Source organism: Microtus oregoni, unplaced genomic scaffold (genome assembly GCF_018167655.1).
Source record: "Microtus oregoni isolate MIOR12 unplaced genomic scaffold, Mior012 000000F_ref0000247, whole genome shotgun sequence".
In the NCBI taxonomy this organism is placed as follows: Eukaryota; Metazoa; Chordata; class Mammalia; order Rodentia; family Cricetidae; genus Microtus; species Microtus oregoni.
This window is the reverse complement of record NW_024543059.1, coordinates 80,207,883-80,230,898: the sequence shown is the minus strand read 5'-3', so window position 1 is coordinate 80,230,898 and position 23,016 is coordinate 80,207,883. Positions and strand designations below refer to the sequence as shown.

General features: G+C 39.3%; 1 protein-coding gene across 2 annotated transcripts; it reads right to left on the bottom strand.

The window, feature by feature from the left end:
- Positions 1-1,999: 1,999 nt before the first annotated feature.
- Myoz2 (myozenin 2) lies at positions 2,000-22,324 on the bottom strand. 2 transcript variants are annotated; one of them, XM_041654659.1, is made up of 6 exons: positions 22,167-22,324; positions 21,538-21,627; positions 14,528-14,697; positions 10,188-10,317; positions 7,511-7,694; positions 2,000-2,395 (listed from the first exon to the last, which is right to left on the bottom strand). In XM_041654659.1, the coding sequence occupies exons 2-6, from the start codon at positions 21,611-21,613 to the stop codon at positions 2,161-2,163; spliced, it is 795 nt and encodes a 264-aa protein (XP_041510593.1). In that variant the 5' UTR covers positions 21,614-21,627; positions 22,167-22,324; the 3' UTR covers positions 2,000-2,160. The 2 variants fall into 2 exon arrangements, with proteins under 2 accessions (XP_041510593.1, XP_041510601.1); XM_041654667.1 differs by lacking the exons at positions 21,538-21,627; positions 22,167-22,324 and adding an exon at positions 16,288-16,308.
- Positions 22,325-23,016: the final 692 nt, after the last annotated feature.

Below are 23,016 nucleotides of genomic sequence, written 5' to 3'. Positions count from 1 at the left end.
CAATTTTTAAGACTATGTTGAACAAAGTATGGTGTGGTAGAATCCTGATACTGTACCACAGATGCCAATGTTGTTATTTTCAAATGAGTAAATACCAAAATTTATAAATAAATATTACTTAAAATATACCTTAAATTATTTATATTCTCTACAGTAGTCACTGTATATATAAACACAACATTTTGACATTATTTCTAGAGAGTGTATTTTTATTAACATTGAAATTTTTTTCTCCCTGGGTATGGTGATGCACACCTTTAACTGAAGAACATGAGAGACAGAGGCAGGTAGGTCTCTTGAGTTTGAGGCTAGCCTGATCTACATGATGAGACAATTTATTCTTTTTCTCTGTAGGTGCAGAAGATGATGAAGTCACCAATTCCTACACTATCTGCACATGGGGGCGTTTGTGGATATATGCAACAATTTTGCTGCTTGATATTTTCACTGTTATTTCTTTACTTTCCTGTCTAAATTTAGCACAGCAGAGTTTTCTACTAGCGAGCTGTTCTTCGTTTGCTGCTGCAAAGCTACAGAGCTTTTCTTCTCTTCTTTTTTCTGTTTTTCTTTTCTGTTTTCTTTTTTTGTAAGGTGTTTTACTATGCTTCCTCAGCCTCGATCTACAGATGTGAGCACCAATACCCATCAATGTTCCCCAAATCAGTGACTATTATTATTCTATGTAAATTATTATTTTTCAGTACTTGCTTAAACTCAGCAACTCATGCATGTGAATAAGTGTTCTATATCCACATCACTCATAGACGTCTTAAACAAGTTAAAATGGGAAGAACTTGCTGTCAACAAGTTCTAGATTGCACACTCTTTCATTCATATTTAAGATATATTTTTAACTTTATTAGTTTTTAATTACTGTATTCAGATATCTTGTGGTGGATGTGGGCTACATTGCTTTGAGAACCTTTTGTATTCTTTATTTTATTTTATTGTATGCAATTCACTGATTTGAATTTGACTAGAATTTGACTAGTTGACCAATTTAAAAGAAAGTTGCTAATTCAAATTTTATACAATTGCTCATATAGTTAATGTATGTTGTTACTCTTGTAAAATTTATGTGTAAATATACGCCTAATCAATACGTTGTGTTGTATTGTGGGTTTTTTTCTTGTACACTGTGAAGATGTATCTCTGCCAAGGCACCGTCTCATTGTTTAATAAAGAGCTGAATGGCCAGTAGCTAGGCAGGGGAAGATACGCCGGACGTCTGAGGAGAGATGGGAACTCTGAGAAGAAGAGAGGTAGAATTCACCAGCCAGACACCAAGGAGGTGGGATGCACAGTACTGAGCTGAGGTAACGAGCCACGTGGCGGAACATAGATTAATATAAATGGGTTAATTTAAGTTATAAGAGTTAGTTGGGAACAAGCCTAAGCTAAGGCCAAACATTCATAATTAATAAGAAGTCTTCATGCCATTATTTGGGAGCTGGTGGTCCAAAGAAAGTCAAGCAATAGCATTGAGATTTGGGAACTTGGACTCTAAGAACACGTCAGTCTTTCAAGCTGCAATGGTATTAGGTTCTGTTCCCTGGACCATCACCTCCTAGTCTTTTTAACAATAGTAGACAAATTCAATAACCCATTCTAACTCAAGAGCGTTAACAATTTCAAACAAGTAAAAAACACATAGGCATTTATAGTTCTACTCACAGCTAAAGAGAGCACGTATCCAAATGCGCTATGCTACATGGTACCAAACAGGAAGTACCTGACCCTCATCTTCAGCAATAACATCTGTAGAGCATCTCACACAACTCTCGCCCCTCGGATAAAATTCCGAATGGCCCCACATACCCTACTGTACACTCTAAATCCAGTGTAAGTTTTCTGGAATAACTCATTGAAACAAAGAAAACTTCTGTTAGTTACTTTTCCACCTGAGCCTTCACAATGAAAACTCTAGATTATGGAAAACAAAACTGAATAGGAAAATAAAGTTATGAAAAAACACATGTGACTTAAAAGTTTTTTAAATAAGAATTTAATTGTTCAATTCAAATTAAATGCCATGAAATGGAATCCACTTAACTGCCATTAAATGATTTTAGTAATGAATAACTTAAATGGTTTTGCCAGCAAGTAGGATAGCAGCAACTTCTATAGGCAGAGCTTTCCGAGGCGTGTCCGGCTTCCCTGTCACAGGTCGTCTGATTCTGGCACAGCGGCATCTTCTGTAGGTTCAGTTGTTATCACTACAGGAATATTCTCAGATATCCATCCCTTCGGAGTCCTGTTAAAGGACCGTCTGCCTGAAAGAGGATTGGCAAAGGCCATGAACCTGGGATCTGTTAGCAGTAGGAATTCAAAGTCTGGAACTTTGAATTTAACCATTTTTGATGCTTTTTCAAAACCTCCAAACGGAGTGGCAACTCTGTGGGAATCAAAAGAAAAGCAAATAATGATTAATATTCAATTTTTATTCATCATAAAAATGCAAGCAATTTCATTGTTTTATGGACGCCAACTGATATTTTTCAGTTTGAGTCCCTGGAATCAAGCTATTTCATTGAAGGTCCATACGTTGATAGGAAAACAGATAAAGGACAAATTACTGCAAAGACCCTTTGTATGAACTTTTATCTTTGAACAAATCTGTTCCCTGAATCATTACAACCAAAAGCTTTTGCTGTCTGTAGCATTTCAGGTCTAACTTCCCTCCGACTACCCCTGCCCACACTCCCTTCATTAGATTCCTGGGCTAGAGGTTGTTTCTATTAACCATGTGGTACTTGGGGGCATGGTAGATTGTACTGTTCATGCATGATTTTAAGATTATTATCTGCTTAGGGACATTTGTGAATTCTTTAAAGGTGAGAAATTGTCTTGGGTATATGTTTCTGTCTTCATCTTAGAAATTTCAAAATCTGTGAAAAAGAGGCCATGAATTTGAAGGAGAGCAGGTAGGGGCATATGGAAGGGTTTAGAGGGAAGAAAGGGCAGGGAGATATGTCGTAATTAAAACAAAATCTCCAAATAAGCAAACAAAAAATTTCAAAATTTCCCTATTTATCTCTGAATAAAAATCTAACCTCTGCCATTGCATACAGGAGCTCAGATACATTTCTCACTTGTTTTATGCCAGGCATTATTTGCACATTCATTGGCGGGCGTGGTTTTAAAAGACCAATGTGGATAATACAGTTCCAGATCTCAAGCAGTGATGGGGGCATAGCAAATCAAACCAACACAAGAAACTATTTCACAGTGATGAACTATGCAGCACATATAACTAGGCTGATTCTGTGAATAAGTGAGTGTTTAGTTTCTGTAGACTGAATTGTCGCAAATATTTCTCTGGGAAAAAAAAAATGACATTTAAACTACCTTCTGAGGAGGAGAGCTTAGCCGTTAGAATGTAACAACATGTCCACGACAGAGAAGAGTCAAAGGCAGATAAAATTTCAGAAAGTTCAGGGAAAAGAAGAAGACCTATCTTTCTAAACTATTATAAATTCTAAAAATATTGTAAGATTATTAGTTCAGAAACACTTGAAATTTTATATACTGACTTGAAAATTTTGTCAAATTTCTAAAACAAAATCATGTTTTGAAATGCTCACTGGACACTGCCCATCATGTTTGTTTTTCTTCGAACGCTGCAATATTTGTTGTTTTGTAACAATATGACAGTAAGTTCTTAAAATTGAGCCTGTATCAATTTAAGTTGAGTCCTGATTTTTTAATCTATTATCTTTATTCACACATGTGACATGGGTTTCTCCTTATGTGTTGGATTCAGGGTTTTCTGTTTGTTTTGTTGTGCTCAGGGTCAAGCTCAGGACTTTGTGCAATCTGGCAAGCATCCTCCACCTGGGTTACATTCCCATCATTGGGTTCTTCTTGGCCAGATGCTTAAAATGTGTATATTTCTAGAAACAGTCTTGGTGTTCCACCTTTTCAGTATTCAGCTATATTTTTTCTAGTAAAACCATATGCCTCCATTACCACTTATTATCTTAGTTCACATAAGAATACCAAATACCGACCGAGACCAGCCTGGTCTATAGAGCTAGTTCCAGGAACAGGCTCCAAAGCCACAGAGAAACCCTGTCTCAAAAAAACCAAAAAAAAAAAAAAAAAGAATACCAAATACCATGGGGAGAAGGTAGGGGAAGTGCGAGGGTGGAAGGGAGAGGGGGCTGGAATTGGTATGCAAAATAAGATTGTTTTAAAAAATAAAACAAAATAAGTAAAAAAGGAATACCAAAGAGCAATTATGAAAATTATTATGAAAATCCATTGTTTCTCAGAATGTGCTAGAAGACTGTAAGAAGAAACCAAAGGCATCGCCGTTACTCTCAAAGAAACTGTAACCCCTTTAGAAGCCAGTCAAGTTGTCGTCCTGTAGTAAAGGTATGCTGTACTGAATTACATTGGAAAAGTCTCCCAGAATGTACAGGAAGCAGAGACACAACAGATTAAACAAGTGAGAGCTGACATTGAGGACATTCAAGCTTCCGGCAGAATAAGAGAGCAGTGAAATCACGATCGGAGCCAATGATTGTTAGAGTATAACTTTCTTGAAAGAAGTGAGAAGCTCTCAGCCAAAAAGAGTCACCCCTTTGAAGGGGGTTGTGGGTAAATCTGCTTGTCTAGGGGAGGAAGAGGGAGTGGGTCATTTGACTCACAGAGGGGTCATGAACCACAGGTTGACAACCAATATTCTAAGATAAATTGCTTAACATTCAGGGCTTCCCAAACATTATACAAGATCAATTCATTATTAACATAGATGTTTAATGAATGCCTTCTAGGTCTCAGGTGCCATTATAAATTCTAAAATCATGGTAAAAATAGGACAAAGTGGTACATTTCACTGGTGTCTGCATTAAAGAGGGAGATTCATTGAATGAGAATGGATTGGCCACACAGGAGGCAATGAGAAGTACCACGAAGAAAAATAAAACATGTTACTTATTACGAGGATGAAGAGCACAGTTTAAATTCACTCACCGGGAAAACTTGGTAAGATAACACAGAGCCCTCCTTCCCAATTTATTAATTATTTTAGACTGGAGATAGAGCTCAGTCAGTAGTAGAGCCCATGCCTAGCATGTGCAAGGACTTGGGCTCAGTAAGAACACGAAGAGAGGAAAGGGGGAGGGGGAAGGAAGAGAGAGAGGGAGAGGGAAGGGGAAGAGAGAGAGACACACACAGAGAGAGACTAGGTAGGAATAACAGAGGAAGAGAGAGAGAGAGAGAGAGAGAGAGAGAGAGAGAGAGAGAGAGACTAGGTAGGAATAAGAGAGCCCCTGGACCAAGCATGGCTATACGCATTAGATGAAGAGGCTGGAGTCTAGCATTTCTGAAGTACGCAGAATTAGGTCAAGTGATTTTATAGCTATTCCAGAAATGACATTTGCTCATTTTAAAATTATTTTCTGGATTAAATCTCAGAGGGAGCTCTCCCCAGCGCCCAGCCCAGTGCTGAGGTTCCGCTCTAGTGCCCTGTCTTCTCTCTTTTTAACCAATGGTAGTTTATTTTTCCCAAGAAACCGAGAGTGGTTTTCCAGCCCTTCCATCGTCCACTTTTGAGCTCCCACCACTGGCCCAGCGGGGGTTGCTGTTTGGAAAACTGTTTTTCTTTTCTTTCCTTTGCAGCCACAGACAGGACATCCTGTTGATTTGGGCTCCGTTACCCTCTCCAAGGGCATTAAAGAGAGCACAGAAGCATCCAGAGTGGCAGACTGCCTGCAAGGCGCTGTGGGTCCACGGAAATACTCTGAAGCTTCACTCCAAGTTAGTGGAGCAAAAATGTCCAGTGGAAAGACTTCAAGTCTTCTTTTAAGATGAAATTGTATCTCTATAATTTCCATAATACTAACTTATCAGCAATAGGTCTGAGTTAAGATGGTTTTCATATCACATCATCTCTGGAGTGAGTAATAAGCCTGTTTCTTTCAGATTCACAGATTGATGCTTTCTTGTTTATCCTGATGGTAGTCCATTTGTAAAATTAAACAACACTAGATGCATAATATACTCACAATAATTGTTATTTTTTTCTAAAAGTTAAAACATTTGCCCAGAAACTTGAAAAATAAATTATTCTACTAAATAGCAAAAAACTGTGCTATATTTAAAGGCACTTTAATCATAAAATATAAAATATATTCTACAGATAAGAAAATTAAGCTAAATATTGAACCTAAGATCATATAGCAATTTGAAGCACAGCTAGGAGTTTCCTGTCTCTCAGTTTATTTCTTGTCTGTCAATGTAGCATGGAGTTTGAATACATATGAAAGGAATAAAAGAACAAAAAGATGTATTCAGAGGAGCAAGGGGTAGGGAAGATGGCTCAGCAGTTAAGGGCATGCCCCCGCTCTTGCAGGTTTCTAGGCTCCCAGCACTTAAATGGTGGCACGCTACCATCTGTAGCTCCAGTTCCAGGGGACCTCATGCTCTTTCCTGACCTCCGTGGGCATCATGAGCACACGCGGTGCACATAGATCCAGGCAAAACACCCATCCACGTAAATAAAAGACACACATCTTTTAAGAAGTGGTTGACGTTGTTCAACTTTTACCATGTGTTTTACCATAATAAAAAGTTGATAGAAACTTAACAATCATAATAATGATTTGAGCCTAAACACTGTGTCTTCCAAACGGACCAGCTTTGTCACTGCCGCCGTGTGGCTGAAAGGAGGTGGTGTTCGCCCAGCTTGACAGCGCAGATTGAAGCCACGTTGAGTGTGTTGAAGCTGGTCTACTGCTTGCCTTTACTCCAGAGGAGTGTGCTAGCGATGTCTTTCAGAGAGTCGGGAGTAGACAGCAGGGCTTCTCCGTGAAGGAGCCTAATTCGTTCCTGCTTGTCCAACTCTCCAAACTGCTCAGTTCGGCTCATGCCCTCAGCCTTGTATGTTTTACCGGTGAATGCCCCCCCCCCAAAAAAAAGTGGTGTCAAATATTGGGTTTAGATTCTAAAATTTCCTTTTGCTTTTCTCTGAGATTTTGGTCTTCAAGATATTTGACTATATTCATGGCTTTTCAATCACTTAAAAAATATTTCACCTGCAAGGCAGTTCAACAGGTAAAGGCACCTGCAGTCCTGATGACCTGAGTTCAGTCTCTGGGTCTTACTTGGTAGGACACAAACAGACCCCTGCAGATTCTCCTCTGATCTTTGCAAGTGCACTGTGGCCTGCGTGCTGACCTCCCACCACACAAACAAGATGGGGAAATTTAAAGAAATAATAAGTAATAAGTAAATGGTAACATTTAAATTTTTCATTATTTTTATGAAGTTCTTCATACAGACCCCAGTGAATTAGCCAGATAAAACTTTCCGAGTATCAGTAATAGTGCAGAGAAAGGAGTGTCCACTTTGATTTAGACACCTGTGTTTGTACTTAGATTATTTTAAGATCGAACTTGGTTTCCTACAGAGGATTCTACTCCCTGCCCAGCAGTGAGAATGTCTGGGTTTCACAAATCCACCGAGTCACGCTGGATCACCGAGTCACGCTGGATAACCGAGTTACCTGTTGAAGCTCCTGTAATCCGGCAGTTCCGCCTTTCCTTCGGGCTTGAAGAGTTTCGGGTACAGAGCCTCCAGGAGCTCAGGGTCGCCGCCAATGGCCTGCTCCCAGGGTGACTGGTAGTACTTAGGGACGGCCGTAGTGTTGAACCTTTCAGGAGGGATTTCCTTCAGGGGTCCAGAGTATCCTTTGGAAAAGAGCAAAAGGGAATCAACAGAGCGCCCTCCGTTTCTAAATGCCACCTAACGCGGTTCTGCATTTAGTGTCTCTTGCTGGGGTAAGTTTATGACGCACGCTTTCTATAAGTCACCGGAAAGCAGCCAATTGGAGACATTTAAAAACTCTTTTAAGTTTAAGGATCTTAGAAAGGACCTTACTATTATTATTTTCACCATCAATCATCATTATTATTAACTAACACTTATTATTCTAATGATTTGCTTTTCCAAATCATGTTATTTTCTCTTGACTATGTATCACATTCATTTAAGTCAAACTATTATTTTTAAATGTGCTTTTTTGTTACTTTACATAAGACTAAAAAATTTATTATTTTAAAGAATATCTGAGTACTCACTGTAGCCTTATTGTTATGAAGTTCTTCACCCTTTAAAATTTTTACCGAGCTAAAAATTTTAACCAGGCTGTGGTGGGGCACGCCTTTAATCCCAGCACTCAGGAAGTAGAGGCAGGCAGATCTCGGAGTTCGAGGCCAGCCTGGTCTATAGAGCAAGATCCAAGACAGCCAGAGCTGTTAAACAGAGAAACCCTGTCTCAAGCAAAAAACAAAATAAACAATCAAACAAAAAGGAAAAAGAAAAAATTTAAGTATTAGCAATAATGCAAAAATGATGATATAGACTACTAATGATTACTGAGAGGAGAATTACCCTCTCCCAAGATCGAGTCCCCCCATTTGTTCATCCAATACAAAATAATCACCCCTGAAGCAATATACACACAAACATAAATAGACTCAATAGATTATATTTATTCATTTTTTCATATCTATGTAATGGCAATATACATACACATGCAGACATATATAACATATATGTAATAATTTTAAAAGAAAGCTATCAATTTGAGAGTGAAGAGGGGTTGGAGGAAGGGCACATGGAAGGGGCTGGAGGGAGGAAAGAAAAGGAGGAAGTAATATAATTGTATTTTAATTTAAATTTTAAAATTAAATAAATAAAATTTTAAAGATTAATCAAGTACTCATTATATCTTAAAGACTATACTCATCATATTTAGTTCTCACCCTACCTTGTTTTCTTTGTTTTAAAGATTTTAAGACATCAAACCAAAATAAATAATTTTCTTTTTAACAGTGCAATAGTAAAATAAAAACGAACGAGTGAACAGAACGGGTGTGGAATTTAACCTACTGTGACCCAAAAGCTTGCTTTCTGCCACAACTTTTGTTTGGAACTATTGAAGAACTTTGTTACCATATTAATCTTAGAATATTGTGCAGTTTAATTGTATTTACTCATTCTTCTGCAGTGTTATTTTGGTATGTTTTTCTATGGCTTTGCTCAATGTGATCAGTCAGAATGCTTCTAAACTATCAAGCTCAGCAGTGATTGATGTTCAACATATTTTTCTTTAAAGATTAAATATTAGTGAGTTGGCTCACCTGCATTCAGGAATAGCTCATTACTACTCTGAGGAAAATCCCTGCAGTGTTTCTCCTAAATTGTTTATCCATTTTCTAGAACCCAAGAGATACTATTACTCATTTCACAGTTCAATTCCGTAAATTAAAAAAATCTACTTTGCATAATGCTTTTAAGGAAATATTTGAATTTTCAAAGACAAAAAGTACTTTCTGTAGGTTATTTTGAAAGTTATCAATGAACTAATATAGTTTTTCCTAAATATCTCTCAGAAGGTAATAATATTTCTAAATGATGCATATTAACTTAATGGGATTTGTTTTTAAAACAAATTAAAAGCCATGTTTTTAAATGGGTTTTGTTGTTATTGTTGATATTATTTGTTTCTTTTGAGACAGGGTCTTAGTAGCCCAGACTAGCCTATTAGTCATAAACCTTCTGCCTTAGCTTTCGGAGTGCTGGGATTAAAGTAATGAGCCCCTTACATCTAACTAAGTCTATGTTTTCCAGACCGCATATAAATCCTTTCCAAGAACAGAAACCAGTGGAAAAGCCGACTACTGGGAGCTGTCTCCTACCTCCACACGCACTGGGCAGAAGTCCCCCCACCTCACACACACTGACACATAGACACGCACACCCTACACACTCACACACACTCATACACTCTCTCACATACACTCATACATACATTCTCTCACACATACATTCAAACACACTCCCTCTTTTACACACACTCATACAAGTGCACACATGCTCTCTCTCACACACATCTATAAACATGTACTCTCTCTTACACACACATACACTCAAATACACACACACACACACAAACCCAAATCAATAAAAATTTTAAAAAGGAATACCATGAACTGTCTTAAAGAATATATAACTATTATAAATATTTTACATGATTCTTTTAAACTTCAATTGTATTTTTGTCTTAAACTTACACACAAAATATAGTGAATGAGAAAAGCTATACCATTTAAATGTCATGGAGTAGTATTTTTAGATACACAGAAATTCTACTGTTCCATTTGAAGGTGGTTTGTTACCTGGTGCAATGTTCTCTGGATTTGGGGGACTTCGTGGATCTGGGGTGTTGGGAGGAGTCGAGGGGGCTTGCTGTGGACCACCTTCAAGGTTGCTGCCATCAATTTTCCCATTCTGCATGGCAATATTGTGCTGTAATTGTTCAAAAGTAAGATGAAACCATTATGCACAGTAATAGCATATTGTAAGCTTCCATTTGCATATCAAGAAATTAAATATAATGGCACTGTATTGTTTCTCAGGACCTCAGTAATTTACATTGTAATAAAGTTGAGCAGTTCAATAAAAACCTTTGTGTATGTCAGGCTATAATCCATTTGACAAAAATTAAAACCAAAATTAAGTTAGCATTACTGTGTGCATGACAATATAGAGCTTCCCCTCAGTTTATTTGATTTCTGTTCATAACATCACTGCGAGAAATATGCTTACTTTTAATATCTTTACCAATCTAATAAAACAAAGCATATTGGCCAAACATTTGATCTAGAGATTCTTTTATAAAATAATGTTTCTATTCATCTTTTGAGAATGTTATACAATGTATTTTAATCATATTCATTTCCCTCCACAAATTCCTCCAAGATTCTCCCCCACTTCCTTAAACTCCCCCGACCTTTGCAGTAACAAGTTCTTAGTTCTATTGACAGTTATTGTACTTAGTGGTTGATTACGCCCATAAAATTTGTGCCCCCATTGCATCTATCAGTGGGCGTGTCTTTTTTTCCACTTTAGTCTCCATGTGTATATCTTCCTTGACTATTTTTCTTATTCTCAGTACTCATGAAGCAGATGCAGATGGATCACTGGGAGTCTGAAGCCAGGACTACACAGTGAAACTCTGTCTCAAAAATGTTTTAAAGGTTATTTTTAATAATTACTAAATATAAAGCACTTCACATTTGTATATAATTTGATGTTTTACAGTTTGAATTTACCATCTACCTCATGTTTTACTTAATTTACTGTATTAATATTTTACCAACTTCAACTGCAAACTAAAAAACCATTGAGAAAATGTGGGGAGGTACAAAACATAATGGGTAAAGAATCACCTGCTGTAGAGTTTCTAGAAGCTATCTATGGAATGAATTTCACCTATAGGGACAGGAAATCCTACCTGTATTCATTTTAGGGATTATGATTCTAGCCTGCTGGAAGCTTCTCCTGAGGCTTGCAATGAACAGGAACATCAACTCTGGTTAGTCATTAGCAGGAAGGGGCCAGACTTCTATTATCATAGGATAGTGTGCAAACAAAGCACCATGATGTGCCGCTGGTGACTGACTGTGACATAAGCCTTAAATTATTATGTTCAGCATCTGTACTTCCTGTCTGAAAGGTTGACGCAAAAAATGAACGTGATTTTTTTTAGTTTAGTGAGGCTAACTCTAAAGAAAACGAGACCAGAATAGAACATTGTAGGCCAAAAGCATGCAAGTTAAAAACAAGTATGTAACACATGTTACACGATTTCTGAAGTAATAACAAAAAAGGAGGGTTCATTGTAAACTTTACACCAAATCTAAAGAAATTGTTTTTAAACAAAAAATAATAAATAAATATTAATACTCCTGAGATAGCTTGGTTAGTCTTATTTAAGAATTGGATTATTTTTCTCTAAAAAATCAGAAGTTTTTATTTTGATATATTAATAAATATTTTGGATAAAAATGGAATGTGGCAGTCTAATATCATAACAAACTAAACTATTTTAGGAGGGAATAAATAATAAACGATGATAACTTAATAGTAGAAATGATGGCTTTGGTTATTGGGGATTTGATTCATATTATCCTCTATATGAGATACTAAATATTATAATAACAAGGGAATGATACAGGTAAGTAATTATTTTTAGAGTGTCTGTAGCTCAATGGATGGGGAAGAGTAAAAGCATTCTCCAGAAAATGTAATCAATAATTAGGTTAATGGCTCAAGATACGTTAAAAGGCAACTCTGGCCTGGGAACCAGGCACTGAGGGTTTAGTCTTAATTCTCCTATCAACAATGTGATTAGTTAATTTACAAGCTTCTCTGCCTTTCTTAATTTCTGTTCTTGTCTACAAAATAAAGGGACTCACATCCTCTCTAAGATGCCATCTGACCGTACAACCTCTTTGTGACCTGATTTTACTTCTAAAACACGCCTGAGGAATATGAGGAAGGCCACGCGTGATGCCATGCAGGATGCCAGAGCCACTGCACTGTGGCACATTGTTAACATGGCAGGAATTTTTAAAAGAATGCCTACTCTTGTCCATTAACTTACACCTTGGGCAAGTATTTATTGAGTACCTATTATGTTGTAGAAACTATGTCGGAAATTCAAAGGCAAATAAATCCATCCTTTGTCCAGAGCTGATAAAAACACACAACATTTAAAGATAGAGTAATTACTGCCTTTACAATCACTATTAGTGTTTACTACTCTGAATTATTTATCATTAAATTGCTTTAGTATGACTGCTTGGGATTCTATCAATCATTTAGTGCCCAATTTTCTTGCAACAGTAAAAAATTCTCAAATCATACATGTATTATAACTGAAAACAGATATATAAGATTATTGTCAACAATTTAAGATTGCCATGATGAGAGATTATGTTACGTTCATAAGGACAGTTTTAAACCCATGCACAATGGTTTTCAACCGTGGGTTGCAGTCCTTTCAAAGGGGTCACCTAAGACCGTTGGAAAACATAGGTGTCATACAGTTTATAACGGTAACAAAATTACAGTTGTGAAGTAGTAACAAAAATAATTTTATGGGGTGGGGGCTCACCACCACATGAGGAACTGTATTAAAGGGTCTCAGCATTAGGAAGGTTGAGAACCATTGTCACGGATCTTCTTCAAAGCAGTAGTTAAGTGCTTGCAGCATAAGAGGGAGTCATGAAAACAGACATTATTCATTTACTGAAATGTCTCAACTTGCAGGTGACTTTGCAAGGCTTTCCTTAATCCACCGATTTCATGTTACTTCATAAAAGGTCTTCTTTGTTGTTATTCCTTTATGAATGCAGTTACATAATAAACCGTCAGATAAGTGCAGATTATTTCCAGCTCATGCTGAACTAGCCACAGATATCTTCTATCTAGAGGAGAGGGTGTTGTGTATAATAATAGGCTAAAATAACATATATTTACCCATGATTTCAAGCAAAGAACTATCCTTCGCAAATGGAAATACTGTAGTTGAGCAGGATTTTATGTCTAACTGAATTCACAATTAAAACTAGAATTAAGCTACAATTATTGATTGATTGATTGTAGTTCTGGGGATTGAATGTGGGGCCTTGAACAAGCCTGGCAAGGATTCAATCTTTACGTTAAATCCTCAGCTCTCAAAATCTTAATATAAGCCTGGCCTAGTGGCACAGTCATTAGGTAGAGGAGGTAGGCAAATCTCTGTGAGTTCAAGATCAGCTTGGTCTACACAGAAAGTTTCAGGCCAGCCAGGGCTGCATAGTGAGACTCTATTTCAATTTTTCTTTCATTCAGCTCTTAGTAAGTATAACAAGGAAATAAGTAATAAAAAAATAAATAAAGTCATTCTGCCTTAACTGTTCATCTGCCTTTAATGAACTACCTTCTCTACAATTTCTCTCAAAGACTGCTTAAACGAACATGATGCTAACACATGTAAAATCTGATTTTTGTTAGTTTGGGATAAGGTCTCACTATGTAGTTTCGGCTGGCTTGGAACTCACTATATAGCCCAAGTTTGCCTTGAACTTGTGAGTGATCCTTCTACTTATGCCTTCAGAATGCTGGGGTTACAGGTGTGGAACATCACACCCAGCTGGAAAACATAATTTAAAATGGTAAGGTTTTGATGCTTACTAGCCCACACAGTTACGTCCATGATGGCTCTGTCATGACCATGTAGAATTAAAACTTTGCAACAAGACTGATAGAGTTTGCTGTTCTCAGCATTTACAGGGCCAGGATGTACACAGCAAAAACAATGCTCATCCTTGCTTTGTGGTCCTCTGTGTGCTTTGGGAATGTTTCCACCACAAATTGTAGGTGATAAGGCTTGGAAACATCGGTACCAGTTCTCTCCACTCACTGTCCACCCTCCTAGCAAAACAGGCCAGTTCCTCAGTGCCAAATCTACAGCTCACAATGTCCCTAGTGAACACAAAAAGCATTCTCACATCATACATAATGCTTTCTTTATTGAACCACCTAAGCTATTCATCACCCTGAATAAAAGGGTCTAATAGAATCAACCGAAAGCAGAGACGTAGAGGAACTTGTTTGGGAGCCTGGTAACACGTACCAACTTAGGTATGCTGTTAATTCATGTAGATACTCACGGTTCAGTTGTACCTACATTTATTTGTGCCTTTGATTCATACTGGAAATTTTCAAAGGTGTACTTGTCAGATCTTCTTTGACGCATCTTAAAGAGTCTGGCACCACGATTACCGAAATGGGACAATTCTTCAATCATGATGTCTCTGGGGATACTGACTTTTTTGCCCAGGTTCATGCCATCTACATCTGGAAAACAATATTTACATTCATGAAAATCCTAAAGAAAGCATTTTAAAACACTTGTTCCGTTGTATAATTTGCTTCCTGCTCTACATTATAATAAGTGATTGACATGTGCTTCAGTAGATTGGCCTCGGGGGTCCATCCTGAACTCATCATTTTAGCAGTGCGCGATCACGTATGTTGCTTATTTTGTCCAAACCTCTATCTCCTCATCACTAATGTTCAGCTAATAATCATGAGAATAATAATTACTGCAAGGAGTTGGTATTAAATACAGTTCAATTATATTTAGTTACGCCCATGTTACCAGGCACATAAGAAGAATGAATAAAAGCTAGCTATCATGCTATTAGTAAAATTTAAGCTTTCCATTTTGTGACTTTTCAAACAGAACTGCTCCATATTTATATTAATAAGCTTTGCTTTTCTCCCCATGTTTCCATTCATCAGCTTGAGCTTTGCCTAACCCTGAAGTGCATGCATGCTCCCTCCAACTCCACCGTCTAGTCTTGGAGAAGCACCATTCATGCTGTGCCTGGCCCCAAGCACCCTGCATGAAGGGGGGAGGTAAGAAAAGCGGAGTGGACATCTTTCCCAGCCAGCTCAGCTTCTGTGCATCTCTGCCATAGAATCTACACACAGTTACTAGTATTTCCATTGTATCCAAGGCCCTGAATCACGACTCTTTTATGGTTTGAATTTCCTTCTGGTTTTAATTTTTTATGAACCTTATATTGTAAATCCAGGAAAAATTTTGCAATGAGTGTTAGTCTTAGAGGAGAGGGTGGGTACATGTCTGTAATCCCAGAAGCCAGAAGTGGATGCAGAATAATTTGTGAGTTCGTTACCAGCTTGAGTTACATAGTAAGCTGGATGTCAACCTGGGATGTCAACACCGACACAATGAACAAAACAGGCAGTTCTTTACCAACTCTCAAGTTCTTTGTTGCCTCCCAATGTGGAGCGTCTCAATGTTAATTTCCCCTCCCACTCCACAGTGGCTGTGAGTGACTGAACAGCTTCGGGATGCTAAGCTCAGGAGCACTGCATGGAAAACAAAGTGACGGCTGGGACGCATGCTGGTTCACAGACCAGACTCATAGATTTTCAGAAATTCTATAAGGCAGCAGTTACACGGTGGAGACACAATCGCTAAAATTCAGAGAGAAGTCAGGGGTGCTGATACACACCTGGCCTCCCAGACTCTGGGGGTGGAGGCAAAGGCTCAGGGCCTCAAGGTCAACTTAAGTTCAAGACCAGTTTGTACCTAAAAACTTGTGCGTACACACACACGCACACACACATTATATATAGTGTTATGAATGTAGCTCAGTGGGAGAGTACTTGCCTAACCTACGTGAAGCCTTGTTCCATTCCCAGCAATGAGTAGAAAGATCTTCTGGCTATGTATAGTGGGATATCACTGTTATCCTGCATTCGGCAGTCAGAGGCAGGAGGATCACGAATTGAAGGCCAACCTGAGCTACCACAGTGAGTCCATGAGCAAAAAGCAACAAGTTCCATAATTAGCCGAATCACAGTAAAAAGAGCAACGACTATTAAAAAGGTATCGCTCTCTAAGTGGCTGGCTACCTTTGCTGTTATCCATGTGGTCTTGAGGTCGTTCGTGTCTGTTGTAGCTGCATGAGGGAAATCTGAAAACACTGCAGTGCTTGCCATACCACTGCTTTGTGAGTCCCTATGTGGCGTTGCTGCTGCACGTTTCTTCCCACGCTTCATTCAGTGTCTCTATGATGGCAGCTTGACGTTGGCCATGGTGGGCGTATTTACAACACAAAACATGGCAAACTCCCAACCAAAGCGTCGCGTCCCTATGTCAGGGACATATTAGGCAACATCCTTTGCAGAAACAGACAACAAAAGATAAGCTGAATTCTCAAGGTTGCCCTGCACACACCCTTTAAAGTTCAGTGTGTGATGTCACAGGTTCAGAACTGGCTGTGAGCTGAGAATCCAGTGAATGATCGCTCTCATTATTCATTAACCTTCAGTGCAGAGTGCTGTCCACCCCTAGGCACACAGATTCCAAGCTCAGGTGTCCCTGCCCTTTAGTGTCACCCCAGCACGGGGTTTTAACGGGCATTTTAACCTCAGTGCCCGAGCGATGAGACACATCCTCGCCCTCATGACTTAGAAGGTTGTCTTTGAGGCATTAGATCATCCATTGAGAATAAGATTGCTAGACATACTTTCCGACTGCGGTCATCCCTAGTGATATGGAACTGTAGTCGGATCCAGGCATCTAATCCGCCAACGGACAATTGCAGTTAAAGCCGAAGATCTTTTAAAATCGCTAGCTCATGCTTGTCAGGTGACTGCAACCTTAGTAGGATGTATCACCCATAGGAGGAGAGCTGGCAGAAGCTCACTTTACTTAGGAGGTCTTGCTGATACAAAGAGATGCTTTGCCACACTTGCAAAGGGCTCCAAGTAATAGTTCATAAAGTCTACTTTTAATATACTGTATGCCATATAGCACATAACAGAAGACACTGTAGTCCAGTCTGTGATCTTGAATAATGCTTGAAAATTTTCCCAATTAATAGAATTTTACTGATAATTTTTTTTTCTAAATGAAGATGAATTTGAAATCCATATGAGACACTTTGCGTTCCTATTTCAGATATCTTTGTGTCGCTTTGGGGACATTTGTTGTTGTTATTGTTGCTAAGGTTTTTTGCTTGTTTTTTGCTTTTGAGACAGAGTCTCACTATATGGATCTGGCTAACCTAGAACTTACTACGTTCCAGTAGACCAGGCTGCCCTTGAACTTGCAGAGATTCAATTGTCTCTTCCTCCCTGGTGCTGGATTAAAGGTATGCACCCCCACCGATGGCTTTCAATTTAAGTTTTAAGATTACTCAGAAAGGCTTCCATTAGTGTGTGATTAGCTCTAAAGATCTGTAAATATTTAGGAAATCCCATTACCAGTGTTCTGAGTTGCACCACAGTTCATCCGGCGCTGCCCGGAGACTGCAGGAGAGGAGCCTCTTCCAGCAAAAGGCTCTGGAGAAATGCAGGGTGCTGATCAGTGTGAAATGGGATTCAGCTTTGTTCTCTCAAGAACCTTGATCAGGTCAGGCGCTTAGACAGCGAATCCTCTATGGGTGACTACACACCATTTTTCAAAATAAAAGATGCTCTATTTCTCCTTGACCTTACGATAGTGCTGGTGGAAAAGTTGAAGGACTATCACAAACCCGTGCACTGAATTGCTCCTCCTCCATCCCAAGTTTTGGAGATGTACTAGGTCTTTCTGTTGTCATCATTTTGATACTGAAATCTTGCTTGACAGGAAAAGTAAAAACCGATCCTCACACGATCCTTCATCTGAAAGGCCTTGTGCTCTAGAGTCCTGGCGATTTCTGGCCATACGATTATTCTATTATTATTCCTTTTTTTGTTACTGATGGAGAAACAGGCACATCCATTCCTGCCTCCCGGCAGCTCAACAGATGTAAATACGGTATTTCTGAGTTAGACGCACCAGTGAAGCCATATCTACACAGTGCCCTGTTCAGAATTTCAGACCACAAAGCTGAACTCTTTCCCTGAAATTACAAAAATCGCCAACCTGATTCTCTTCAGTGTGCCCCAGGAAAACTATATAAAGAAATAGACAATAATCCCAAAAGCATATTACAACAAAGCCCTCCCAGAGGGCAGGAGGAAAGGCTGCAGGGGGCAAGCAAGCCAGCACAGCAGACACGGAGGTCCCCTTCCTGTTAAGAGGCTCTGACTCTGAACTGCTAGTGACATCATAGTCCTGGTCCATCCTGTGGCTGTTTTAGCTCCAATTCCTTTCCTGGCCATACTGTAGAGTGCTTGTCCTTAATCAGTTCTGATGACCCCATCTCTTCCTTTGTCACACATCCCTATCCCTCCTCGTTTAGTCTTCAGGTTTGAAATGAGTTAAGGAGTGAGCGAAGATTACAGTGCATGCTGGAAACCCACAGAGATTCAGGTAAATGACACAGGGCTTATGGGTAGGGACTGTTAGGGACTGTCTTTTCTTGTTCTCACAGCTAATCCATGTGTAGACGCAGACAAAAGATTTCTTCATTCTTGCATCACAGTGCTTTTTAGATGCTCGCATAGATGCTCACAAACACGGCTGGCAAGCTGTTGTGTAGAGGATGGAGGTTTTGTTACAACAGTAACACTAGAACACATCTCCCCTTTCGGTCCTCTCAGGCCAAGAGGAATGCAGTACAGGACTACGGTGAGGCCGACTGGGCAGAGAGCCTTGGAAACAGGAAATTCATTTCTTCTTTAACATTTGTTTATTCAATCTCTTGGTCTCTGTCTGTCTCTGTTTCTCTCTCTGTGTGTCTCTGTCTCTCTCAGTGTGTGTGTTTATGTGTGTGTGTATTGTGTGGATTCCAAAGATTGAATTCAGGTTCCAAGCCTGACAGCAAGCTTGCTGAGCCCTCTGGGAGGCCCTAGACACTTTTATCAGCTTTTCGTTGGACATGTGATGTATTCACTTCTGGTGTATAATGTGACACCAAATTACAGTGGGTCCATATCGAGCAACAACATGGGGAAAGCAAATGGAAACTAGCGATTTCAAAAACTCGTTCTACCCAGTTTACTCTAGTCCATATGGGTAGAATTTTTCACTAATTCTTTCAGGCATTTTGTCCTTCTAATAGTAAGAGGGATAGAATGTGGAACTTGCCCTCTTATATCCCCAGCTATGGCCTCAGCTCTACAAGAACTGCAGTTGGCTGAACCTCATTCATTATTATTGTTGTTTTTGGAGTGTAGTAATAATAACACATGGTTTTCTAATAATTTGTTCTTATGTACAAGGAGACTAATTACTCTTAAAATTAAGATCAGAACTCTAGCATATATCATTTTAAACTATCCAGATGTTTCATAACTGCAACATGTTTTAAAATATACTCATCCCCATTATAAATGTTTTCTCTGAAGTCCATATCTCATTTCTATGTCTAGATGATGGCATTCCCCAGCTGTAGTGTCCTCGACTCCCTGCAGCATGCAAATAGTTAAATTCCGTGCAAGACTCCAGCAGAAAGAAAAGAAAGGAATTAAGTATTTGTCCTGCTTCAAACTATATAGTTGTTTTATCTTGGATGAGTCTGCTTATCCAGCTTATCTAGAATATTCAACATCATAAAGCCTGAGTCTGGGGCTCCTTCTACCTGGGCTGGAGCTCATCCAATGTTGGAGGGAAGGCCTTCACATGGCCAAGACTTCCTGGTGGGGAGGTTGTAGTGTTCCCAATTATATATAAGTGTATTTTCTTTATATTTTCTAAAAATAAAGCTTTCAATGGTTATATTTATAAAAAATTATGAAAATACAATTTTACTTTTGTAGCTATAGGCAAGCAAATAAAGAGTAGAATCTAACATATAATTTGAAATGAGATTATATTAAGTGGATTTACTTACTTATGATTATGATGTAATTAGATGGAGTCAATTGTGTTCAGGGGGGTATGGCCTAAGACAATTATGATGATGACATAATGGAAAGTGATTTAGCCAAAGCCTGGTTTTACGACAAACAATTTAGTCCCAAACTTGAGTTATCATCTGATTTTTGCCATATTGACACAAACAAGTAAATTATTGCCCAAAGTAGATCACCAGAAGATACACACAAATTTAAAAGAAGTGGGGGGGGGGTTTCAAAACTTTGGATTGATATAATTTGGTTGCTAGGCCAGAATTACTCTCATTTAACTCTAAATGAATTTAGCATGAACGTAAAGCCTGGGAAACAGGCAGAAGCCAGCACAATGACTTGACAGGGAAGAGATTAAAGGCGAGCCGTGCCCTTTCAACATGACTGTGGTATGTGGCCGGTATGTAAAACACTTTGATTGGTAGTTCAGCTTGCTTTACAGAAAGGATGATGTGAAACACTACACTCGGCATGGTTTCCAGATACCTCCCCAGGGCTCATGCGTCTAGATGTGAATATTTTCATGGTGCAGCTCCCCACTTGTCAGCTGCACGACCATGAAGGGACACCCTGCGAATTCCACAAACCTGTCTGGAATGGCTCAGATCAGCCCTGAAAAGGACCTGTGTATTCAACTCAAAAGTTAACAGGATGCTCATTTTCATTCATGAACAAAATAAATTTGCTTATTTTTAACAAGTAAAACGTACGGCCTTCCAGAATTATTTGCTAGGATTTTAGAATAATAACAATATTATTTATTATTGGACTGATATCTTACATCTATCATATATTAAAAATAAAGTTGTCTTGAGATTAGAAGAACCCCATTTTTTTTCATAAAGCAAAATTAAAAGTAGATTCTGCATGCAATATATGTTAGTAAATCAATTGCTGAACGGGAATACCTGAAGTATCAGGTTTAAACAATGAATACAATGAATATGAAAGCCTACGCTGTTGGTTGTTTTGTTTTGAAAACTTTAGAAGGCAGAGAGAACCTATTTTAGAGTTTTTGATGTAACACAAAGTCAAAGAAATCAAGATAGAACAACAAAAAACCACAGGGTTGTATGAAAATTATCTATAAAGCAGCAGAACCCGTAAGCATCATGCTCACTGATAGCGCGAGGGGCCGGGAGACTGCACATCAGCTGTCAGCCTGCCTCATTCCTTTTGCAGCAGCTGCCCATCTGAAAATAGCTCCCCATGAGAAAGGAGGGCTCCAAAGGGATCCATGACCATAGGTTTCTCTACAGCACCCCGAGAGCCTCACGTTTGTTATGGTGGGTGGGAAATGAACTACAGAATAGTCACCACAGAAGGGACCTCTACTTATGCCACGCTGCATTAAGACCATGACGAGGTTTTAGCGGGTACCGTTTCCGTGGATTTCCTTTGTGATGGCTGATGCCTGCTGCTTCCTTTGCTTCACCATGGCACTGTGTGATAGCATGGTGTTTTGGTTCCCTGTTGAAAATAAAGGGACACTGTTGAGACGGTGCAAAGAACTCGTTATGACCATCCTTTCTGCAAGAGAACATCTTTCTTCTTTATTAAGAATTTATCATTGCTTTTGACTGAGTGACCACCACATACTGCTTGTCTGTCTGCAGTGCATGGTTTTCATCAGCAGCCCATGCCTCAGGGGACAGAGGACGGCACAGCCTCAGACCCCTTCTTTCAGTGTGTTGACCACTTTGCACTGAGAAGCAATGAAAGTGCCAGCTTCCTTATGCTCCCCTCTCTCCCCTACACTTTAGTTTTTTGTTTTCATCTGCTAGTACTTTTCTCCTGGCTGCCATCCCACCAGCATCAGAGGACATCCCTTCCAGCACCCTCTGAGACAGAGGAAGAGGCCAGCCTCAGCCAGAACTCTTCGGTGCTAACATTTCAGGTCGGCATCAACAGCCTCCCTTTAGAGCAAAGAATGGCAAATTTATGAGTCACAACTCTGGACCTCTGGGGACAACTGACTAATATGACATTTTAGGAAACAATATACTCACCTTACTGTCAGACTGCACTTTTCAGCAGGGGTGGGTCCCAATTGTAGAGGAAAACGCTGAAGGTGGAATATGATGGCACTTGGGCCTGATGGGTTTTATCCTTGAACCTGGAACGGCATGGTCCCTAGCTCCGACTCAAACTGGGGACTGAGCCTCTCTGAAGAGACTGGCATCCAGCTGACATCAACTGACTATATATAGCACCAAATACTTTAGCTACTCATATCTTCCTGGCAAAAGGGAGGGAGAGGGGGAGATTAAGTTCTCTCTATTGTGTTTCTGGGCTGTGAGATAGTTGAATGGAATACTCATTCAAGAAGAACGCTTTTAGTGAACACCTTCTGTTGGAAGAGACCACAGCCCAAATGGATTTTAAAGATGTAGTTCTTATTCTATACTGTAGTTGAGGTGACAAGAGACAGATATTAATTAGAGCAAAACGATTGCTTATTCAAAATCAAAATGAACTGTAGGGGCCCTGGAGAGATGACTCTGTGGTTAAGAATACTTGCTGTTCTTGCGGAGGACCTGGGTTCAGATCCCAGTCACTCGGGTGGTGGCTCACAGCTGCCTGGACTTCAGCTTCAGAGGATCTGACACATTTTTTTAGCCACTACAGGTGGGCATTCAGAGAGAAAGAGAGAGAGAGAGAGAGAGAGAGAGAGAGAGAGAGAGAACAGAGAAGAAGAGGAGGAGTGAGGAGGGGGAAGAAGGGGAGAGAGAAGAATAAAATAAACCTTTTAAAAATTAACATTATGGACAATATTCATGGGGCCTCGTCAAGACCAAAAGCTGTGATGAGCTGGTCAACAGAGCAAGGATGTAACCAAAGAGGAGAATGATTGCAGCT